Consider the following 19,991-nt stretch of genomic DNA (forward strand, 5'->3'; position numbering starts at 1 on the left):
TAAACTCTGTAGGAATGGGCCACATTTCCATACCTAATCATTCTTAATGTTCATACCTGCAGGATCTTCTGAGAAATATTTCCACATATGGCTAATTTGCTTGGGGAGTATAACCCTCATTCTGCTCACGAAGTATAATTACAGATTAATTGGTTGGGTCTGGGTCTTAAAATGCCTTAGTTGACATCAGCTTGGGCAACACTATGTTAAATTATATAGGAAAATGTAAACACTTTCAAAAGCAAACTTTCAAGAGGGGACATTGTTTAACAGTTGGAATGGAAAATGGCTTGAGTTGCTGGTGTGAATATTGATTTTATACTTCCTACATTTCGGCTTCTGAATCCAACCTTCAGCCTTGCAAACACAGTGAAAAGAGCAGAGAAGCGTTTTTCAAGGAGAATGAGAAGAGAAGCAGCATCTAGGAAACGCAGCGAGAGGTTATTTCAACGTCACATTTCACCGCAGAACCAAACCCTTGCTGGGACCTCATCTTCACCACTTCAATACAAACCTTTAAGCCTCCGGCTCCCTCTTGTGGTCCCTCAGCGCTGATCTGCCCTCCAGACCACATCTCGAAACCTCTAATTCCACACCGAAGCTGTGGCACCAGCAAACGCTGCTGGAGGGAGGTTAAATGTTCTCCGTGGCTTCCATCTCTATATTCTGGGCATCAGTACAGGAGATATTTGCACTGCAATTAGCAATTAAAAACCTCCAACTGTTACAAGCCCCAGGATTTTCCCCTGTCCCAAAGCATGCTATGTGCCCAACACTAAGAAGTAAGTTTCTTCTTTTTCTTTATTTCATTTGATAGATTATATATATATATATCTATATATGTATATACACACAGTACAATATTCTTCTTCTGTGATAGAGAATAAATGAGAGATTTCACTGCTGGTTGTTCATTAAAGTCGACAGATTCCAGTTAATAATGAAAAAAATTAAACATTTAATATCAAAAGCAACTTCAAGTATCTTCTATACATTTTAGTATTCAGTATATAGTAAGGTGGTCGGGGGGGGAGGGGGATTCTTTTCATATCAAAAGTGTATTTGAATAGACTATTTTTACCCTAATCCTTTAGAGTACTATTCATACCAGGCATGGAGTTTTAAATGATGGAGCTCACGGTCCCATCTAGCTCTTCACAAGAACCATATTTCACTTCTACAATCAGGGTGCACGTCTCAAAACAGGGTTTAACCCTCAGCAAAGTCAAGATGCAATCACCACGTTTAGCAACGTGCTCTTTCCTTCTCCTGCAGCAGGTTCTGCCAGAGTCCTGGCGGTGAAGCAATGCGCACCACCACCGCTTGTAAAACAACACCTGACCGAGGCAGGAATAGTACTGAAGTTCCCAGAGCTACTCATCCCTTAACCTTTCCATACAAAAATAATTCAACTTGGCATATATTGCACTAATGTTATCACACTGGATAGCTCTCACACTGCATGACCTGTTCTCTTGGCTTACCTAAGGTTACACTAGGGCTGGAGTTTCCATGGAAAACCTGGGAATGGGGCAACAGACACACGTATGGTGTGCAGTAAGGGGATACCTATAATATCAATGGTAATCTCAAGGGCATTCACAAAAGAAACTACACATTGGATTTGGAGATCATTTTCTCCAGTAGATTCATCATTCTCTCCTGTAACTGCAAGCTCTGAACCTGAATGATGTTTTGTTGATCCAGAATCCTGCGTACTTCTCTGCAGGTTTCTTCCATAGCTCTACTCAACTTCTTCTGTTCTTCCAGCATAGCCTCCATTAATTTGAGCTTCTTCTTTTGGAAACTGCAGCTTTGCATTTTTCTCTTCTTAAATGGTCTTTCTTCAGCTCTGAAATGTAAATATTTGTTAACAATTAAGCTCATCTTTATAAAAACCTATAGATATGCACACCCCTAAAATTCTATGCTACATTCTTGGTCAACCTATAACCTAGTCATTTTCAAACCCCTCTGTGTTCTCTGACAAATTCCCTCTCAAGGTTATGCCAAAACATAACTATGTACTGTATTACTGCATGGTGTTACAGACTGGGGGGGGGAGGGGGGTGGGGAGAAGAGGTGTTTAAATCTCATTATTTTTCATACACTGTTTCCCTGCAGAATGCCAGGCATCATCTCTCTCTCTCTCTCTTCTTTAATCTTGACATTCTTACATATTGCATTTATTAACTGTGCTCAGATAGGGGCCCTCTCCACAAGAAAGGCATCGAGGTGCTGGAGCAGGTCCAGAGAAGGGCAACAAAGTCAGTGAAGAGTCTGGAGAACAGGTCTAGCAAGGAGCAGCTGAGAGAGCTGGGGTTGCTTAGTCTGGAGAGAAGGGGGCTGAGGGGAGACCTCAGTGCTCTCTACATTCCTCTAGCAGAATGCCTCCAAGTTCTCTCAGGGTGTAAAAGTCAGACTAGCATTTATCCTCATCTGAGATCTGTAGAACATGTGCAGTCTGGGGAATAATTTAAGAATTGCTGCTGCATCATTGATGATCTTAAAGGCCCTTTCCAACCAAAATGATGCTGTGCTGAGATTCTGGTTTGGAAGCAGAGCAACAGACAGTGCTCTCAAGGTGTATGGTTCACCTGGCCATCCTACCTTGAGCTGTCTAACCTGTAACCCAAGAAAAAAAAGCATACAGAATTGTCAAAGAGGAAGACAGGCGAGGAGAAGCAAGTGTGTAAGTGTACTCCACAGCTTATAAACCTCCACTTCCCACATGGATAACTTCTTTTCTATCTTAAAGAGATAGCCCCCATATTCATTCACACTTTGTAACTCCAGACTGGAGTCCTCAACATCAAAGTGATCTGATGATGGGTCTTGAAGTGCCTTCACACAAACAGCAATCTCAGCGGCGTTCTGCCGAGCACAGTGTCCTTTCTGGGTGAAATACAGAGATGAGACAGCAGGGTTGTGAGCGGCATGCCATGTCAGCACCTTGCAGTTTTCAGGCCATCCTTGAGTAAGGATAACCTGAACTCTTGAGGAATGTGGTTTTAGTAACGTGAAGAAGGAGAGTAGGGAGGGAGGTTGCTCAGCTGTAGCAGATTTGTATCATAATTTCATTCATGTTCTTATCCTACTTGACAGGCTTTGTGCAACAGTGCCTGTGACATTCAGATCTCTCAGCAAGAGAAATAAACAATCCTAAGCACCTGAAAAGCTTAATGCAAATACAACAAAAAAGACAGAAGCCCCTTGACATTTGAGAGTGCAGTGACCCAAAAAGGGTGAGGTGTATCAAAAGCATCAAGTGGATTAAAGTAAATGCTATTACCATCTTAGAGGAAAAAAGAGTTGGAATTGGTCTTGAGAGAAACTGAGAGGTGTTCAGTCAATTGAAGGTGCTGTCCCTCTGCACACAGGTAGGAAAGAACAATCTTCCTTTATATGTATACACTAGCATGGTGAACAAAGAGCACTGGCTTTCAGACTGTCTAAGAGTTTAAACTTTAATTTCATAGAATCATAGCTGATCACTGAGATTATCACAGCCAAACAATCCTGCAAGAATGGGTCTTGGCTGACACCAGATTCCGTTTGCCCCTATTAACTCTAAGGGCCAGGATGGTTTGAAATGTAGTTCTCAAAGAGACCAAGCAAGTGGAAAAGGTCTACAGCAGTCTAAGGACAACACTGAGTCTGTGAGCCCAGGGTTCTCCTCACTGCATTCACATTCACAAAGAAGGCTTTCTGCTAGGCAGAGCAAGAAACTTTCTGAACTGATGCTATTGGTTTAGCCAAAGTCACCTTTCAAACTGCAACTTGTCTTCACAGAGGATTTATATAGTAATAACTTGATGGATCCCTATCCTCTTCCCCATACAGTACTAGAAAGTAGCTATTGTAAGACCTCTCCAAAACCATAAAAACAATTGTTCCTTTCTGACTGCTTCATGGCAAACAGGACTCCAGTACATCAGTTTCAGGAATTTCTGTCTTTCAACAGTTGTTTCTGGTTTGTTTGTGCCTGCTTTTAGCCAAGTACAAATCTGAGTAGAGGTCCATAACCCATGTCTGTATAGAAAATAATTAGCAATGACCTGGAAATAAGAGATGTTAATATTAAAGATGGCACAAAGATCTTCAGAATTGGAAGTCTGAGGATGAGGCAGTCTGGATCTTCTGGTAAACTAGCTCATTCAAATACAGCCAAATGCTGTAGGCAAGAACCACAGAAATGGCTTGGAGCCTGGGCAGAGCATCTTGCTCTGATCAGAAGTCTGTATGATGAGTTAAGATGCACTACATCATGTGCATAGCCTAAAGCTCAATCTTCCTTGTAGGTGCTGCCCATTCAGATTTTAAATAGCCATGGCATCATTGTAGAGGGATTAAAGGGTCTGCCAAAACTCTTATTTCCTGACCTAGCATCCTCACCAGCTGTTAATGCACTTCTATTAAATTATCCATGTCCTAGATAATTCATGGAACCAATTCTTAATCTTTCTTGATCTGTAAACCTCTGGTACCAAATGATTTAATCTACACCTAAAAATAAAGAATATCAAATATGGTGTGATCATGGTACACAACTACCTTGAGGCAAAAAGTGAATAATACTGAAAGTGTCTCCAATAGACTGAAAAGATAGCTAAGGAGAAGCAACATCTGAAAGTTTAATTCTCTATTACTAACATTAGATGCAAGACTCTGGTTTAAGCAAGAGATTAATTGATGGAATAGATCCTTGCAGGTAAAAGTGAACTCTCCATCTTCTGAATGTATCAGATTGTTGGACTCAATCGTCTTCAAGATCTTTTCCAATTGAAATGTTTCTGTTTTTCAGTGATCAAGACTGGATTTCCAAGAGTCATAGAATCGTTTTGGTTGGAAAGAATCTTTAAGATCATCACACCCAACCATCAACCCAGCACTACCATGGCCATTAAACCATGGCACAGCCATCCTCAGCAGGCGACAGTAGCACCACAGCCTGACTTACTGCAAGGACCAAGTGTCATTACTGGCAGCCAGTTGAAGGCCAGCCTGTGCCATGAAGGGTTAGATTAAAATCATCTGCAGCTTCTAAACTGGCCAAGTAAAGAAGTTGACTTGCTGGAACGTGTCCAGAGAAGGGCAACAAAGCTGGGGAGGGGTTTGGAGCACAGCCCTGTGAGGAGAGGCTGAGGGAGCTGGGGTTGCTTAGCCTGGAGAAGAGGAGGCTCAGGGGAGACCTTATTGCTGTCTACAACTACCTGAAGGGAGGTTGTAGACAGGTGAGGGCTGGTCTCTTCTCGCAGGCAACCAGCACCAGAACAAGAGGACACAGTCTCAAGCTGCACCAGGGGAGATTTAGACTGGATGTTACAAGAAAATCTTCATAGAGAGAGTTATTGCCCATTGGAATGGGCTGCCCAGGGAGGTAGTGGAGTCACCATCATTGGAGGAGACTTGATGGGGTGCTTGGTGCCATGGTTTGGTTGATTAGATGGTGTTGGATGATGGGTTGGATGCAATGATCTCGAAGGTCTCTTCCAACCTGGTCTGGTCTATTCTACTCTATTCTAAAATGTTTTTTACTAAAATGGGTTAAGTAATTATCTTGGACAATGTGAAAGAAACACTGAACCTGAAGCTGGCTACAATGCATTCTGGCCTGCATTCTCCAGATCTTAAATCACTATGGAAATAATTCAGTCAGAGGAGCTTCAGTTCAGTTTAGCTGTAAATGAAAGCATCCACATTGAGAGGTGGAGACCACCAGCAAACTGTAAGCACAACAGATAAACATTTGTGGTTGATGAGCTCAACTTCTATGATGGCTTGGCTACACTCTGTGATGAAACCTGGTGTGGTGTCCTCCATCCTGCCTGGTGTTCAAAGCCTGTCTTGTCCTGTAGTTGTCAGTAAGCTGAAGAAACTTAACATCTGGAATTATTTGTGTAAGTCTGATAATAGCAAATAGTTCAGGGAATAAACTACACTTTGTGATTGGGGGAAAGTGACTTTCCAATTAAGTATTAAATAGCATCATTGGAAATCAAATTGTGAATTGGGAAAAAAGAATCAGGAAAAGCAAAGACAAAAAAAAAAAACCCCACACCCAAAAAACCCCACCCAAACAGAACCATGGTCTTGGAGTTTGCTACTCCTAAAATCAAGAGGAGTAGCAGGAATATCAACCACTTACAATGAACTAGAATGAAAAATACTTGTTGCTCATGAACCAAAAGGGAGCTACACTTCAAGGTTCATACATCCTAACAACAACTCAGTTGCCAAAAAGGGAAAAAAAGTTTCACAAACTAATCATCTACTCAGGAGCTATTCTGCCTGAATGACTGGATGAATTTACCCTGGTTTTATTCATCCAAGGGTAGGTCTGCAAACAATGACCCAAACTTGTTAGGTTGGTTCTTCTTCCAGCTCAACGGCTTCTCAGTTGCATGACTGACGGATAATTTCACTGCTATAGTTAAAGCCTCACAGACACATGATAAGGATCTCTGGGATCAACTCCCTCCCCCCTCCCCAACCAGAAAACTGTAATCAACTCTTATTTCACACCACTCTGGATGAAAAATGAGACCAGCAGAGTCCAAAGTCTGTATCTAGGATAAAACCCTGCCTTTTGTTAAAATGCTGCCTTCCAGAGAGCCTCAGTCCTATCACAAACAGAAACAGATGCTTGCATTCTCTAACCAGCACTTACTCTGACAAAGTGACACTCTCAATTGTAGTTAAAGTCTTACAATGTCCTTACCAAATACACAAGCAGCATTTCAGTGTCCACAGATACATCTTGCATGCATCTTTTTGCCATTTTAATAACAGCTGAAGCCAGAGAAATTTCAGACTCACACCAAAAGCAAAACTAGAGCAAGCCAAAAACTCATCTAAGCATTATGTTACATCTCGAATTGCACTGCAGGACCCTTTGGAACATGCTTATAGTCCTGTCACAAACACCCTACCTCATGTGAGTGCTGACATGCATGCTGAGGTTTGGCAATATCATACAACTTTTTGCCCAGTCCCCCTACTCCCTTCCAGCTTTTCACAGAGAAAAATCCCTAATCCAGCAAAGTGGCTGAGATGGGGGAACAGCTCTCATTTGTGGAAACCCCCTCTACTCTGCTGAGACCCCACCTGGAACACTGCATCCACTTTTGAAGCCCCCAACACAAGAAGGACATCAAGCTGTTGAAGCAAGTCCAGAGGAGGCCACAAAGATGGTGAGAGGGCTGGAGAACCTCCCATGAAGACAGGCTGAGAGAGTTGAGGACGTTCAGAGAAGGCTCCAGGGAGACCTTAGAGCAGCCTTCCAGTACCTGAAGGGGGCTGCAGGAGAGCTGAGGAGGGACCTTTGAAAAAGACATGTAGTGACAGGATGAAGGGCAATGGCACTGGGCTTGAGGAGGGGAGATTTAGATTGGAGATTAGGAGGAAATTCTTTCCAGTGAGGGTGGTGAGACACTGGAACAGGTTGCCCAGGGAGGCTGTGGATGCCCCTTCCCCGGAGGTGTTCAAGGCCAGGCTGGATGAGGAGCAACCTGGGCTAGTGGGAGGTGTCCCTGCCTGTGGCAGTGGATTGGCACTGGATGATCTTTAAGATCCCTTCCAGCTTAAACCATTCTGTGAATCTTTGATTTACTCAGAAGACACAACTGCTGTTAGCAAAAGATGCAAAAGGGTGTCAGCATCAGCCGGCAGATCTGGTTCACTCTGTGAAACACAAGAAAGGGGTAAACCAGACATTACCTCAGCTTGTAAGAAAGTAAGCTTGATGAGCTCTCTGAATGTTCATCTTCAAAGCACTCTTCCCTTCCTTCATATGTAAACTGGTTGTATGGCAAATAGAGAGGTGTAGACTTGGTTGATGGAGACTGAGAGGCCTCTGTCTGGGACGTAGAAGGGCCTGGCTGCTGATTTTCGTGCATTTTCACATCGCTGTGGTCTGTCACTTTGGATAAGATCCTGTCAATGGTTTTGTAGTAAGGCCAGTCAGGTGCAAGAGTTTCGCTGTCTGTCATGCATTTTAATTTCCTGTAAGAAAAGGCATCCAACATCAGAGCTTGTTTGCCTAGAAAAGTACTTCTCAGATGGATCTTCTACCTCCAAACATTTGTTCTGGTCACACGTAGGAGTTGAACTGAATGCTTTTTAATGAGAACAAAATTAGACCCTTTTTTTTAAAATGGTATTTTAATCTCCAGTGAACTCTTCCCTTTCCTTTGGCTAGTTTTGATCTGTGATTGAACGCTGCATGCAAACCACCAAGTTAAATTTGATACAAAGAACACCACAACTTCAAATGGAAACAGCACCGTGTTGCTTGTAGCATCATTTTTCCACCCCTTACAGAGTGCCACCCTAACCAGACCCTGGCAACTAGAGCAGGCAACACACCACAGCCTTTACCAAACTGTGGGCAGCTCTATCCTTTCATGCTTTGAAGAATGAATATTTTCCATGATGAATTCAACAAGTGGCTATAAATATCATCCATAGCCTTTTCCTAATACTGCACAAAAGCTCTGAACTGCCTAGGTGAACCTCTTAGTAGCAACCATGAGACGTAGATGCCTGCATCTTTTGTTACAGAATAAGTAGTGTAGGAAAAAGTACAGAATTTCATTAATCTACAAAAAACAACCAACAACAATAAAACCAACATCAAACCCAGTTAATAATTATAAACAGTGTGCACAGAAAAACAAGAGGACTGCCAGCCATGACCTTGTCCTTCACATGCACCTCATTATGAGATCTATTATTCATCCCTAACACCAAGTTCCCTGCTCTCTGCCTTGGTGCCTGTTGTTATTTTATTTACTTTTACTAATAAATATAAACCAGAGGTGCAGCAAGGAATCAAAGACACTCCAGCCCCAAATTTTCTTCTCATTTGCCTTTCCCAGTTGGGATCTTGCGAGCCTAAATCAAAATGCAGCTCAGGAACACAACAGGAAAGGCAAGACCAATGACCAACACTCCATTTCCATAAACCAGATTTCATTCAAATTCACAAAAAGCTGAACCAAGTCTGATTCTCACAGCTAACAAGAGATTTCCATTTGCAGTAAAAAATGATAAACCCCTACTCCTGGACACCTGGTGCACCCCCTTTTCTTGAAGCCTTTCAGGTTTTTCCTCCTTAGAAACCCTCCTGCCCACACTGGTCCCACAAAGAATAGAATTAAGCAACATGTAAACAGAATAAAAATGGTGCCAAACTTAAAAGTGAGAACATGAAATTCTTCCTTTTAAGCAGCTCTCAGCCTAGGGTAAGGGGAAATCCACCAGTGAGGAAAGAAGGCAGAAAGATTTGCTTAGATTTTAAAGCCATTTAAGGATTCTTCTTCTTTTTTTTCTCTTGCCCTTGCAAGGTCTGATGAGCTTTTCCAGCTATTTAGAAATGCACATCATGGTCCTGCATAGCAAAGCCTCCACAGCCATCCAGACTTTTATGCCCTCTATGCATTCAAAATTTTGATTTCATACATGTTTCTCAACCCTACTGCTACAATTTCATAGTCAGAGGCTATCTAGCACAACCTACAAAGAGAGGAATATGCATCCAGCACAACAAGCAAACAGCTAAACACAGGGCTGACAGTGACCACCCCTTGGAAGTGATTATTTTTAGTGCAATTGTTTAGGCTGTCTGCATGAAAAACGTATCAATTGCATCACAGCAAGCTGCTAGCCAACTCCCCCTTCCTTCCAGAGAAGGGCAACAAAGCCAGTGAAGGGTCTAGAGAACAGGTCTTACGAAGAGGGGCTGAGGGAGCTGGGGTTGTTCAGCCTGGAGGAGACTAAGTGGAGAGCTCACTGCTCTCCACAGCTCCCTGAAAGGAGATTGGAGTGAGTTGATGGTGGCCTCTTCTCCCTAGTATCAGGTGACAGAATAAGAGGAAATGGCTTGCAATTGTGCTAGGGAAGGTTCAGGTAGGATATTAGGAAACATTTCTTCACAGAAGGGTCAGGCATTGGAACAGAGGTGGTGGAGTCACTGTCCCTAGAGATGTTCAAAACCCACGTAGGCATGGCACTTGGGGACACGGTTTAGTGTCCATGGTGGTCTTAGATTGACTGAAGGACTCAATGATCCTGATTTGTTTGCCCATGTTGAAATCCCTGACACATTGAAGCACTGGGGTTTGAAAGATTACTGTGCTCAGCTGCTCACTGCAATGCATTCAGCCATGGCTGCTCGTTCTCACGGGTGAGACAGTAAAAAGCCACTTGAGACCACATCTCAGCCATGCACAGCGAAGTCCAGCGGATGATTAAGACTTCATGAGACATGATTTTAGCTTTGAGGACTGTAAAACACTGTGCCAAAAAGGATGGGGAAAGCTCAGAGCTGTTACTGTGCTGACTCTTGCCGGGGGGCAGACTTGTGTTTAGCAGCAGAGCTGCTGCTCAACCAGTCTGTCCCCAGTCATTGGTCCTTGCTGAATTTCATGAGGTCCCTGTCAGCCAACTCTTCAGTCCTGGCTAGGTCCCTCAGAATAGCAGCCTTGCCCTTGTACATGCAGGCAGCAGCCCCCCAGTTTGGCATCACCTGCCCAATAGTGAGCAGGCACTCCATCACCTCCTCCTTTGGTTGTTGATATTAAATTGGGCATATGGCAGCATAAACCCCTGCAGTCCTCCACTTGGCATGAGCCTCTAGGCAGAGTACAAGCCATTAATCACTAACCTTTGAGCTCAGAGATCCAGACAGTATTTTACCCAGCTGGTAGTCTTATTTGGAGTACAAGATCCCAGCTTGAGCAAACTGGCCTAGTGGAAGGTGTCCCTGCCTATGGCAAGGGGGTTGGAATAGATGACCTTTAAAGGTCCCTTCTAACCTAAATCGTTCTATGATTCTATGGGAAGTTTTCAGGAGTAGGCATTTTGCTCAAGTAGGTCAGTACAGTACCTTGGGTTCTATGTTTGAGCTCAGCTGTGTAGCTAGACCCCATTTTTTGACAGAACTGTCATGATTTTAAAGAAGGTAAATAAATGTTGTGTTATTTATTATCTGCTCACACAGCTGTAGAGTTGCAACTATATAATCCCAAGTATTTAGCTGGCTCTGAATGCACTGCATGGGTACTAATTCTTCCAATTCTGCCTGCTTGCCATAGCTCTGGGCTAAAAAATTATAGGGATCACTACCAGGAGACAGGCAAGAGAACTTTGTTAGCTTAAAAACACCACCAACATCACCCATCTACCTGTATGGAGCCTGGCTCACATGTAAAAAGGATGAAACAGAGAGATGAGAAGATAAGGGGGAAGGGAGTGCCAGTCCTTTGGAAAAGAAGCAGGAATGATGCAGGGGGAGGTAAGGAGGAAGAACCTTCACTGGATAGAATCACAGAGTGGTTTGGGTTGGAAGGGACCTCCAAAGGCCATCTAGTCCACACTCCCTGCAGTCAGCAGGAACACCCTCCACTAGATCAGGTTGCTCAGAGCCTTGTCCAGCCTGACCTTAAATAAGTCCAAGGATGGAGCCTCAACTACCTCCCTGGGTAACCTCTTCCAGTGTTCCACCACTCTCATTTCAAACCATTGCCCCTTGTCCTGTCACTGCAGGCCGTTGGAAGCAGTCCCTCTGCAGCCTTCTTGTAGCTCCCTTCAGGTACTGGAAGGATGCTCTAAGGTCTCCCTGGGGACTTCTCTTCCCCAGGCTAAACAACCCCAGCTTCCTCAGCCTGTCCTCATAACAGAGGTGCTACAGCTCCCTGATCATCTTTGTGGCCTCATCTGGACACACTTCATGCAGTCTGCATCCTTTCTGTGCTGAGGATATAGTAGTGATGGTTTAGTTTTCTGCTTGAAACAAACCAAATAGCTAAGTTCACAATATTAATACCAAGTTTCCAGATTCAGATGTATTTAAATGCTTTTATCCAGAAGCCTAAAGTCCAGCAAACACAGTTGAAAGGTTTTACCTGCATCAAAGCAAGCACAAGCCTGGCAGAACAGAAATCTGAAGCAAAGATGGATTCACTGCTGTCAGTCATTACTGTAACTCATCACAGCAGGTGATAAATCCAAACTGTCAAGTTGCTGTGTTTGCTTGGTGTGTTTCCTCGTGTTTTGCTTTGTTTGTTTGAATGAACAATAAAGACATTGAAAAGGAGCAGGACAATAGTAAGGGTGGGATGAAAAAGTCCAGAAATAGCAGAGGCAGAGAAGCCAAACATTCAACACACTGAAATTGGGCAAATCGCTGTCTGAGTAAGCAAACCAGACAGAAAAATGAGGTAAGAAACAGGGGTAAATGAGAAAGTCAGCAGAGCCTGCAAAATGAATTCATGCTGAGTTTATCAAGACCTGTTGCTGTTTGTGAAACTCTATTAAAATCCAGCTGAGAGCAGAGGCAAGTGAGAGCTCGCTCCAAAATTTCAGGGATCAAAGTTGAGTTTCCAGGGGACAAATGTCTGAAGCATGAAAAACCCCTCTCAGCCCAGTTAATTTGAAAGGTGGTTGCTTGTCTTACTGCAGAGGAGTGAATAAATTAGCGGGCTCTGAGATCCAGCTGGCTAAACGCTCCCCTGAATGACCCGAGAGAGCAGCTGAGTCATTTGTGCTGCCATTGAACTTTCCTCAGATTTTATTCTCTGTGCCCATCAATCCACCTTCTAAAATAAAATTAAAGAGCTTTTTCAACTCATCCTTATTTAGTCCACATAAAGCAAGCCATCTAGAACTTGCCTTATTTTGGCTTGGTTTGGTTGGGTTTTTTTTTTAGGCCTTGCTCAAAGTATTATTGCTTTTTGATTATTATTGCAGTGTTTGATATTACTGCTTGCCTTAAGGAACAGATACAAGATCCATCTCCTGGGGTTTCTTAGAAAAGCTCTCAAAATAAATAATAAATAGCAACTGTTCATGATCTAATCATTGGGGGGGAGGGGGAAGGAGGGGGGAAGATGTATGAAAGTACAGCACTAAGTTGTGCATCTGCTATGAATTATTAAAATTAAAGGGGAAGACGGTAAAATATTCAAATTCAACTTTCTGCAGTAATTTGGCTGCACTTTTATTTGATCAGTTGCTGCAGCAGAGGTCAATTATTCCAGTTGCTTAATGTGGTAGAGTACAGCAGTGGATTACACAAGCCACAGTGTTTAATTGCTATCATGTACACATGAAAATAAGAAATTAGCCTAATCTTTCATTCAAATCATGAGACTGATTCACATTTACCAATCATTAACATTAATTGACTGCGATTCACATCAAAAAGCAACAGCTGCATCCTGTTTGCTAGGCTTTGGGGGAGGGTGATGGTTTTGAAAATAAAGTTGGGGGGAGGAAAAAAAAAATTGCATTCAGACAGTTCTTATTTTTAAACACCAGAAGGAATCAGTCAAAACTGTCAACCACCGTGCAAGCTGCACAGACCCTGCTTCCTTTTCATAAGCCAGCGTGTATGACGGCAGCGGCAATATTATTATTACAAGAGCCTCAGTGCGGTGTTACACATTGAGATCAGCTTATTAAGTGGTGACAAGACACTGCTTTCTTTTGGAGGGACTAATTATAGGTTCATATGAGCTGAATGCCCCAAGTAGCCAACATAATAGAAAGAATTTAGCTTCCCTTAGAGTATAGGCTGAACTGCAAGAGCTGGCATGCTAATCTCAGCAAAACTTTTGATGACCAGCACATCAGAAAGCTTAACTTTGAATTCCAGCAGGCTTGACTCAGCCTTTCCTCTCTCCAATACAGATAAATAGAGAGGTTCATGCAGCTCACCACACAGGTGTCTTTAAAAATGAGCAGTAAAAACCTAGTGGCTGGTTTATCCACAGTGATATTTCACATTTCACAGCTATTCCTGAAAGAAGACTTTTACTCCAGTGCACCTATGTTCCTGTGCAGAATTTCCCACCCAGTCAATTTCCATGGTGGATGAAATGATCCTTTAATATCCTGAGACTCCAGTAAGACTTACTTCAGGTCATGGCAGATTTTTTCCCTGAACAGTTTCCTCCAAATGCATTTGGACGACAGGAATGCAGAGGAACACAGCGGCTGCTCCCAGATCAGTCCATCGCCTAGCTGCCTCTCTTCTGACAAAGGTCAGTGCTAAATGCTTCAAGAATTATTTTGATGGACAAATTCACCCTTAAAGACAGTTGCTTGCTTTTCCATCGACAGCCAGTAATATCCTGAAAGCTGTTGCCTTATCTAACTCTGTCTAATTTGAGGACAAACTATGTCTGCATTTTTACTTAATAAACCTTATCTTTAGTGAAAATAATAACAATAAAACAACCCACTGCTCTCCTGGTGTCAATGATTTGCAGTGGTAATGAGTTCCACATGCTTATTAGGTAGTGTTACATAAATTTATGACTTTAACTAGTTCTGCATTTCTTGCTCTGCAACTCCAATAAATAACTTCTCGTGCTACAGCAAAAGAAGAGTCTGCCTTATGTTCTGAATAATAGTGCTGTAGGTTTTTACACACCTCTAGAATTCCTTTATACTTCATTGCCCTCTTTCCAAGCAAGTCACCAACTTTTCCATTGCTCTTAACAAAAGCAGCTTTCCACTTCTTAGCCTGATAGCACTTTAACACCTGAAAAATGGTTTTATCTCAGGTATAGAGGAATGGGGTATGATCACCCTTCGACTGCTTTTGTCACAGATGTTCACATGCACCAAACTACAGCGGAACCAACTTTATCTGAGTGTACAAAATTCCATGTAGGGTCCAAACGTGCCCAGAACCAGGGTGAATACCAAACTACACCTGAACCAACTTTATGTGGCAGCACAAAATTCCATGCAGGATCCAAACATACCCAGACCCAGGACTTTGGCCCATCCTGAGCTCTGTGCCATCATGAGCACACAGGTAGCTCCATTAGCTGCACTCCTGGCTAAGAAAACCTCCTCCCTTACCTATGTGTGTGTTTGTCTGACTTTTGACTCCTTCTGCACACTGAGTAATGGCAAAACAAGCAAAACAATGTTTATAGAACTGCACCTTAAACTGTGGTAAGATCCTCAAACTGGAAGGCACCATTATAAATGCATTCACTGCTTTCTCCTGGCGATCCCTTAATGTTTCAGATCATCACTATCTGTTTCAAGAGACGTCCCAAGACCAGACATGGCAGTGATAGCACTTTGTGCTGGTTTCACACTTGTAGCACTGAACTTTGCTAACGTGCCTAGTAGAAATATTCAAGTGCTGCTCTTCCTTTTAGAAACCCCTCCAAACAACACAGATGCATGTAAATATGGATGCACAGCAATTTGTGGGACAGCAATTTTATTTTCCTCTATGAAATTGTAGCACATAATAATAATAATATGATCTCTTTCAATAGCATATTAGTCAGAAATAAACTGGATTAAAGACTAGAGACCATAGCGCCTTTGTGGCGTGCAAAAAAAGGGAAGGATCCCAAGAAGTGATTTTAAGCAAATTTCATTTTGCCTCAAAACCAAAACAAAATAAAAGGAAAGGATTCTGAAGTATTGGGAAGAAATTGCTCTGGGTGCAGAATGCCTTCCCCACTCACTCCTGCTGCTGGTGCTGTGTTCTCCTGTGTCATGCTTACTAACACTACGTAATCATTACAAATACATCATCTCAAAGCAGAGCATTTTCCCACTCTCAGAATGAGGGAGTTTGAGGTCTTTTTGGGTTTTATTGTTTCATTTTGTGCCACAGTACAGCAATGATGCCCAGAAACACAGTAAGGTGAAGCATCAACCTCAAGTATCCTGCAGGCACCAAAATGTAGCTTAAAACTCAGCTGCCTCACAGCAGAGCCAGCAGTCGGTGGCAGCTCGCATCATTGACAGTTCCATCACAAATTTTTCCTACCCTCACCTACCACCCAAAATGCCCCCAGAAAACTAGAGACTGTAAGTGCTGGCTTTTGTTTGCTCCTGTTCTCTCTTTGAGAGAGGAGCGGGCAGACGTGCTTTGGATAAGAACAAACAATAAGCAAGATGCATTTCACATGCAAGAGCACAAAATGAAACGGCTCCGTGACGGTGCAAGGCAGTTTTCTAACTCTCCTAAATTAGCTTCTTCATCAAGAGGCAATTTTTGACTGCAAACCACAAAAAGCAGCCTGAAAACATGCAACAGAAGCAATCTTAGAAGTTCACAGGAACAGAAGAAGAATTTGAAAGAGCTGTTCCCCCCCTGCCACGCACACACACACAGTGCATGTGAGTGATTTTCTTTCTTCCCTTCCCCCTCGTTGCAACTTTAAAGTTAAAAAAGAAAGCCTTCATTAGAAAAACGGAGACAGTCTGATTGATGACAACACTTAAAATGTAGAACAAAGGCTGACAGAAATCACCTATTCCATTGGCAATTACGGCACTTAAATATTGTGCAGTGTTGCTAGACACCTGTAAAACCTGGGTGCCACCAGAGGTATTTTCTCAGCAGGGAGGACTGCAGATTTAGCAGTCTAAGCAAAGGCCTGGCAGCCAACAACTCCTGACTTCTAGATCTGCATCCCAGTAAGAATTGCTGGCTGATCCTGGCCAGAAATGTATCTGACTTCCAGCTTTCTGTCTGGGTGAACAAAACGGTAAGGATTGCAGCAGGGTTAGGAAAATATTTTAGAGCCATCAGCATTTGCTACAAAACACCCAGTTAAATATTATGGGAAATGATGTTAACGATTATGCTGATGGTTCAGAGAAACGTGGAAGGACATTCAAAGTTAAGGGGTTGACAGGATTTCCCCTACTCTTCTGTGTGATGAGCAGTCTCTGCATTAAATACAGCAAGGGTGCCTTACAGAAAAGCCAGCAGTTTTAACATGGTTGCCTGCTGTAATAACCTTTTTTATTATTAATACAAGCTTTGAGGAGAGATTAAATAAAAGAATCACATAGTTGATTTTCTTGCATTACCAGCACAATCACCGCTCAGGATTTCCACTATGAGGCAGTTGGTGCCTCACAGAGATTAAGAATTAAAACAAATTGGGGGGGGGGGGGGGAATAATAATTAAAAACACACCAAAAAATAGAAGGGGAGAAGGAGGGAGGGGGAAAAAAAAGAGAGAGGGGGGGAAGCAAATATTTCTGTTAAGTTCTAATTATTTTATTCCCCCCCTCCCCCCCGCAAACAACAAAGGCACAAATGCCTGGCATTTTCTAAAGCCAACTTCCCCTCCTGACTGACACTGCCTGTTCTTTATCATCCTTGTAGACACCTCCACCCTCCCCCCACCCCGACTCCTCTGGAGCAGTATTGACGGTGCACATTGATTCTCTCTCTGCAGATATCATAGTGCTGCTGCTGCTGCTGCTTGTAATTGTAGCAATGTGTGTCACTCAGTAATAAGACATTCAATTATTCTTAGCTCCATGAAGTGTAACCCTTAAGCTCACAAGACCAAAATCCAGCAGCATCAGCCCCTACACCCCCAGAAAAAAAAAGACGAACCCAAACATTATTCTGGGTTTTTTTGGGGGGGTTGGGTTTTGGTTGTTTTGGTTGATTTTGGGGAGGGGGGGGGGCTGTATTTTAAACTTTGCCTTGCAATTCACTGGCCACTCCAAACTGCAGGGAGTTTCACTGCAAGGAGCTGCTTGCCAGGCTGAGACAAGCAGATCCTTCAGCAAAAGAGAGAGAAAATAAATCTCTTTCCCCACTAAATACATTTCCAGCCCTCTGCACCAGAACAAGACCAGCTAATTAGAAAGAAACAAAATTGCCCCGGAGTTTTGACATGAAATGGGGAAGGGGGGGGGGGGGGATGGGGGGGGGGGGGGGGGGGGGGGGGGAGAAGGAGGGTGGGGGGAAATTAACAATGACGTAACAGCCCTGGTAAGAGAGAATTTTAAAAGCGATAGGAACAATCTTGAATCTTTTATCGACAGATTTCTTCCAGGAGGCTTCTTTCTGAAAGGCAAAAAGCAAACTGCGTTGCCCCTGCTGAAAAAAAAATAAAATAAATCTCTTTTAAAAAAAAAAAAAAAACCAAAATAAAACCAAAAATGAAAAAAAAGAATGAACTGAAGCTTACCTGTACTGGAATGTCATATTTGTAATTTTTATCTTTATTTCCTCTCCGTGGCGAATTTCTCCAGTCATTTCAAAGAGTTTGTTAGCCATTTTCTCATAAACTTTGGCATTCCTTTTAGTTTGTTTCAGCTCATCAAAAAATTCTTCCCAGACCAGCATTAAACCTCTCATCTCTGCATCAGTCCAGTTTCTGGCCCTCCTGTGTTTCTCAGTCTGAGAAGAGACAATGTAACTGGGAATTTCTGCTGCAGCCATTGCTGACTGACCTAAAAGGGTTTTAAAAGAGGACACTTAAATATAGGTTGAGGTTTTTTAGTTGAGGGTTTTTTTTTCTGTAGTGCAAGACATGCATATGTGGATAAAGAATTTGAATGACAACAGAACATATGAAACCTTTTTGCAACAGCTTGAAGCTTGAGTGCACAAAATGGGGCCTACATCTGACAGGCAGGAATTTAGTTAAAAGCTTTTAAACAGAGAAACGTCATTTTGATGTCACGTTTCCATAGCAACAGAGCAACTGCATAAGCTACAACAACAAAAACCTTTTAACTGAAAGCCAAAGAATCAGGACAAAGTTGACAGGCCATCAATATTAAAGCTTTTAAACACTTTAGGTTTAACACACACAAAAAAAAAAAGAAGAAGAAGAAGAAGGAGGAGAAGGGGGGGAAAAAAAAGAAAGAAAAGATCTATGCAGCCTTTCAGAAGCTACTTTTAAGTTTCTACTTCTTTTTTAGCTCTCCCTTACCTTTTAGGCAGACAATCTGCTAGCAGGGGGTCATGGTCGCCTGAACCAGCTTTTAAGTTGTGCCTTGACAGACTCTCTAGGAGGTTGCAAGGACTGAGGCCATGTACACACACACACACACACCCCACAAAAAAAAAAAAAAGCCTTTAAATTTTATTTTTGCAAAGATATTCTGTAAAGAAAAAAAAGCTTCAGCCAGCTTTATGAAAACTATACATCTCTGAGCTAATAAATGTTTAAAGCAGGCAGGCTCATTAAAAAGGAGCCTGCATCTGGGTCTGAGAACACGCACAAAACAGTATTTAAGTGTTTAAATAGAGAGAGAAATGTCTGTACAATTGCAAGATAAAGCAATTTGTTTCTATTTCTTTTTTTTTATTATTATTATTTCCTCCTTTTCCCGAGATGTTTTGCTGCTGATAAGCACACACTGCAGCCCTGTCAGGATGAATTTGCCTTTGTAGGTATGTATTACTGGATGTGTATTTTGTATTCCTAGTAATTTAGATGCTATTTATGCAGCCTGTGTTCTGCCTTAGGACTGCAGCAGCAGCATTTCACCTGCTTTATGGGGAACCTAAAAGGATTATTCAACGAGTTAAAAAAAGGAAAGGGGGGGGGAATAAGGCTGCAAGATGCTTAGAACTGTGAATAAATTGCTTTGCTGTAAAACAAGCATTTTTGAGCTGCTTTCTAGCTAGGGCTGAAGTCTGCCAGCAGTAAGAGCAGAGAAGCTCCGCTTATTCATTGCATTAAATATTGTGCACCACCACCAATGGGCCAAATCCTGCCCCTGCTCACACTCCTGCAATCTGACCGTACCCTTCCACCAAACAGCAAGATGCACAGGCTGCATTAATTGGAGCAGCACAGCCAGCTAAAGAGAAGGATGTTCATTTCCTGCAGTCCCAGTATAACCGTGTTACATAAAATATAAATAAATAAACCACGGCCCTTCCTTGTGATCATTTTCTGTTCCAGCATCTAACAGCAACGAGGACCTCGCTGCAGGGCATTTCCTGAAGATTAATGGCAGGCAGGGGTTAATGGCCCGAGGCTCACCCAGTCAGTCGTTAATCCCCAGGAAATGTTCTGTGCCTCAATCCTTAATGCTTAAGTATCCTATAAATTGTAAGTCTTCTCATAACCACATCCTTGATCTTAACAATAGTTTCAAAACGCACAGCTTGGTTTGCATCCTGGAGATGTGCAAGGAGAGCACGTCGTGTTCCTGAAGGTGCATTGGTTAAATCCCCAGCA

General features: G+C 42.6%; 1 protein-coding gene across 1 annotated transcript; it reads right to left on the minus strand.

Moving 5' to 3' along the window:
* Nucleotides 1-857: 857 nt before the first annotated feature.
* On the minus strand, nt 858-18,415 carry MSANTD1 (Myb/SANT DNA binding domain containing 1). Its single transcript, XM_009910080.2, has 3 exons — nt 17,982-18,415; nt 7,720-8,004; nt 858-1,852 (listed from the first exon to the last, which is right to left on the minus strand). The coding sequence occupies exons 1-3, from the start codon at nt 18,233-18,235 to the stop codon at nt 1,612-1,614; spliced, it is 780 nt and encodes a 259-aa protein (XP_009908382.2). The 5' UTR covers nt 18,236-18,415; the 3' UTR covers nt 858-1,611.
* Nucleotides 18,416-19,991: the final 1,576 nt, after the last annotated feature.

Source organism: Dryobates pubescens, chromosome 23, assembly GCF_014839835.1.
Source record: "Dryobates pubescens isolate bDryPub1 chromosome 23, bDryPub1.pri, whole genome shotgun sequence".
Classification (NCBI taxonomy): Eukaryota; Metazoa; Chordata; class Aves; order Piciformes; family Picidae; genus Dryobates; species Dryobates pubescens.

Coding starts and splice junctions, on each gene's coding strand:
- MSANTD1 (XM_009910080.2), bottom strand. CDS start 18,235: ATGGCTGCAGCAGAAATTCCCAGTTACATTGTCTCTTCTCAGACTGAG. Junction 8,005..17,981: donor AATATGACATTCCAGTACAG/GTAAGCTTCAGT, acceptor CTTTTCTTACAG/GAAATTAAAATGCATGACAG. Junction 1,853..7,719: donor TTACTTTCTTACAAGCTGAG/GTAATGTCTGGT, acceptor TTTACATTTCAG/AGCTGAAGAAAGACCATTTA.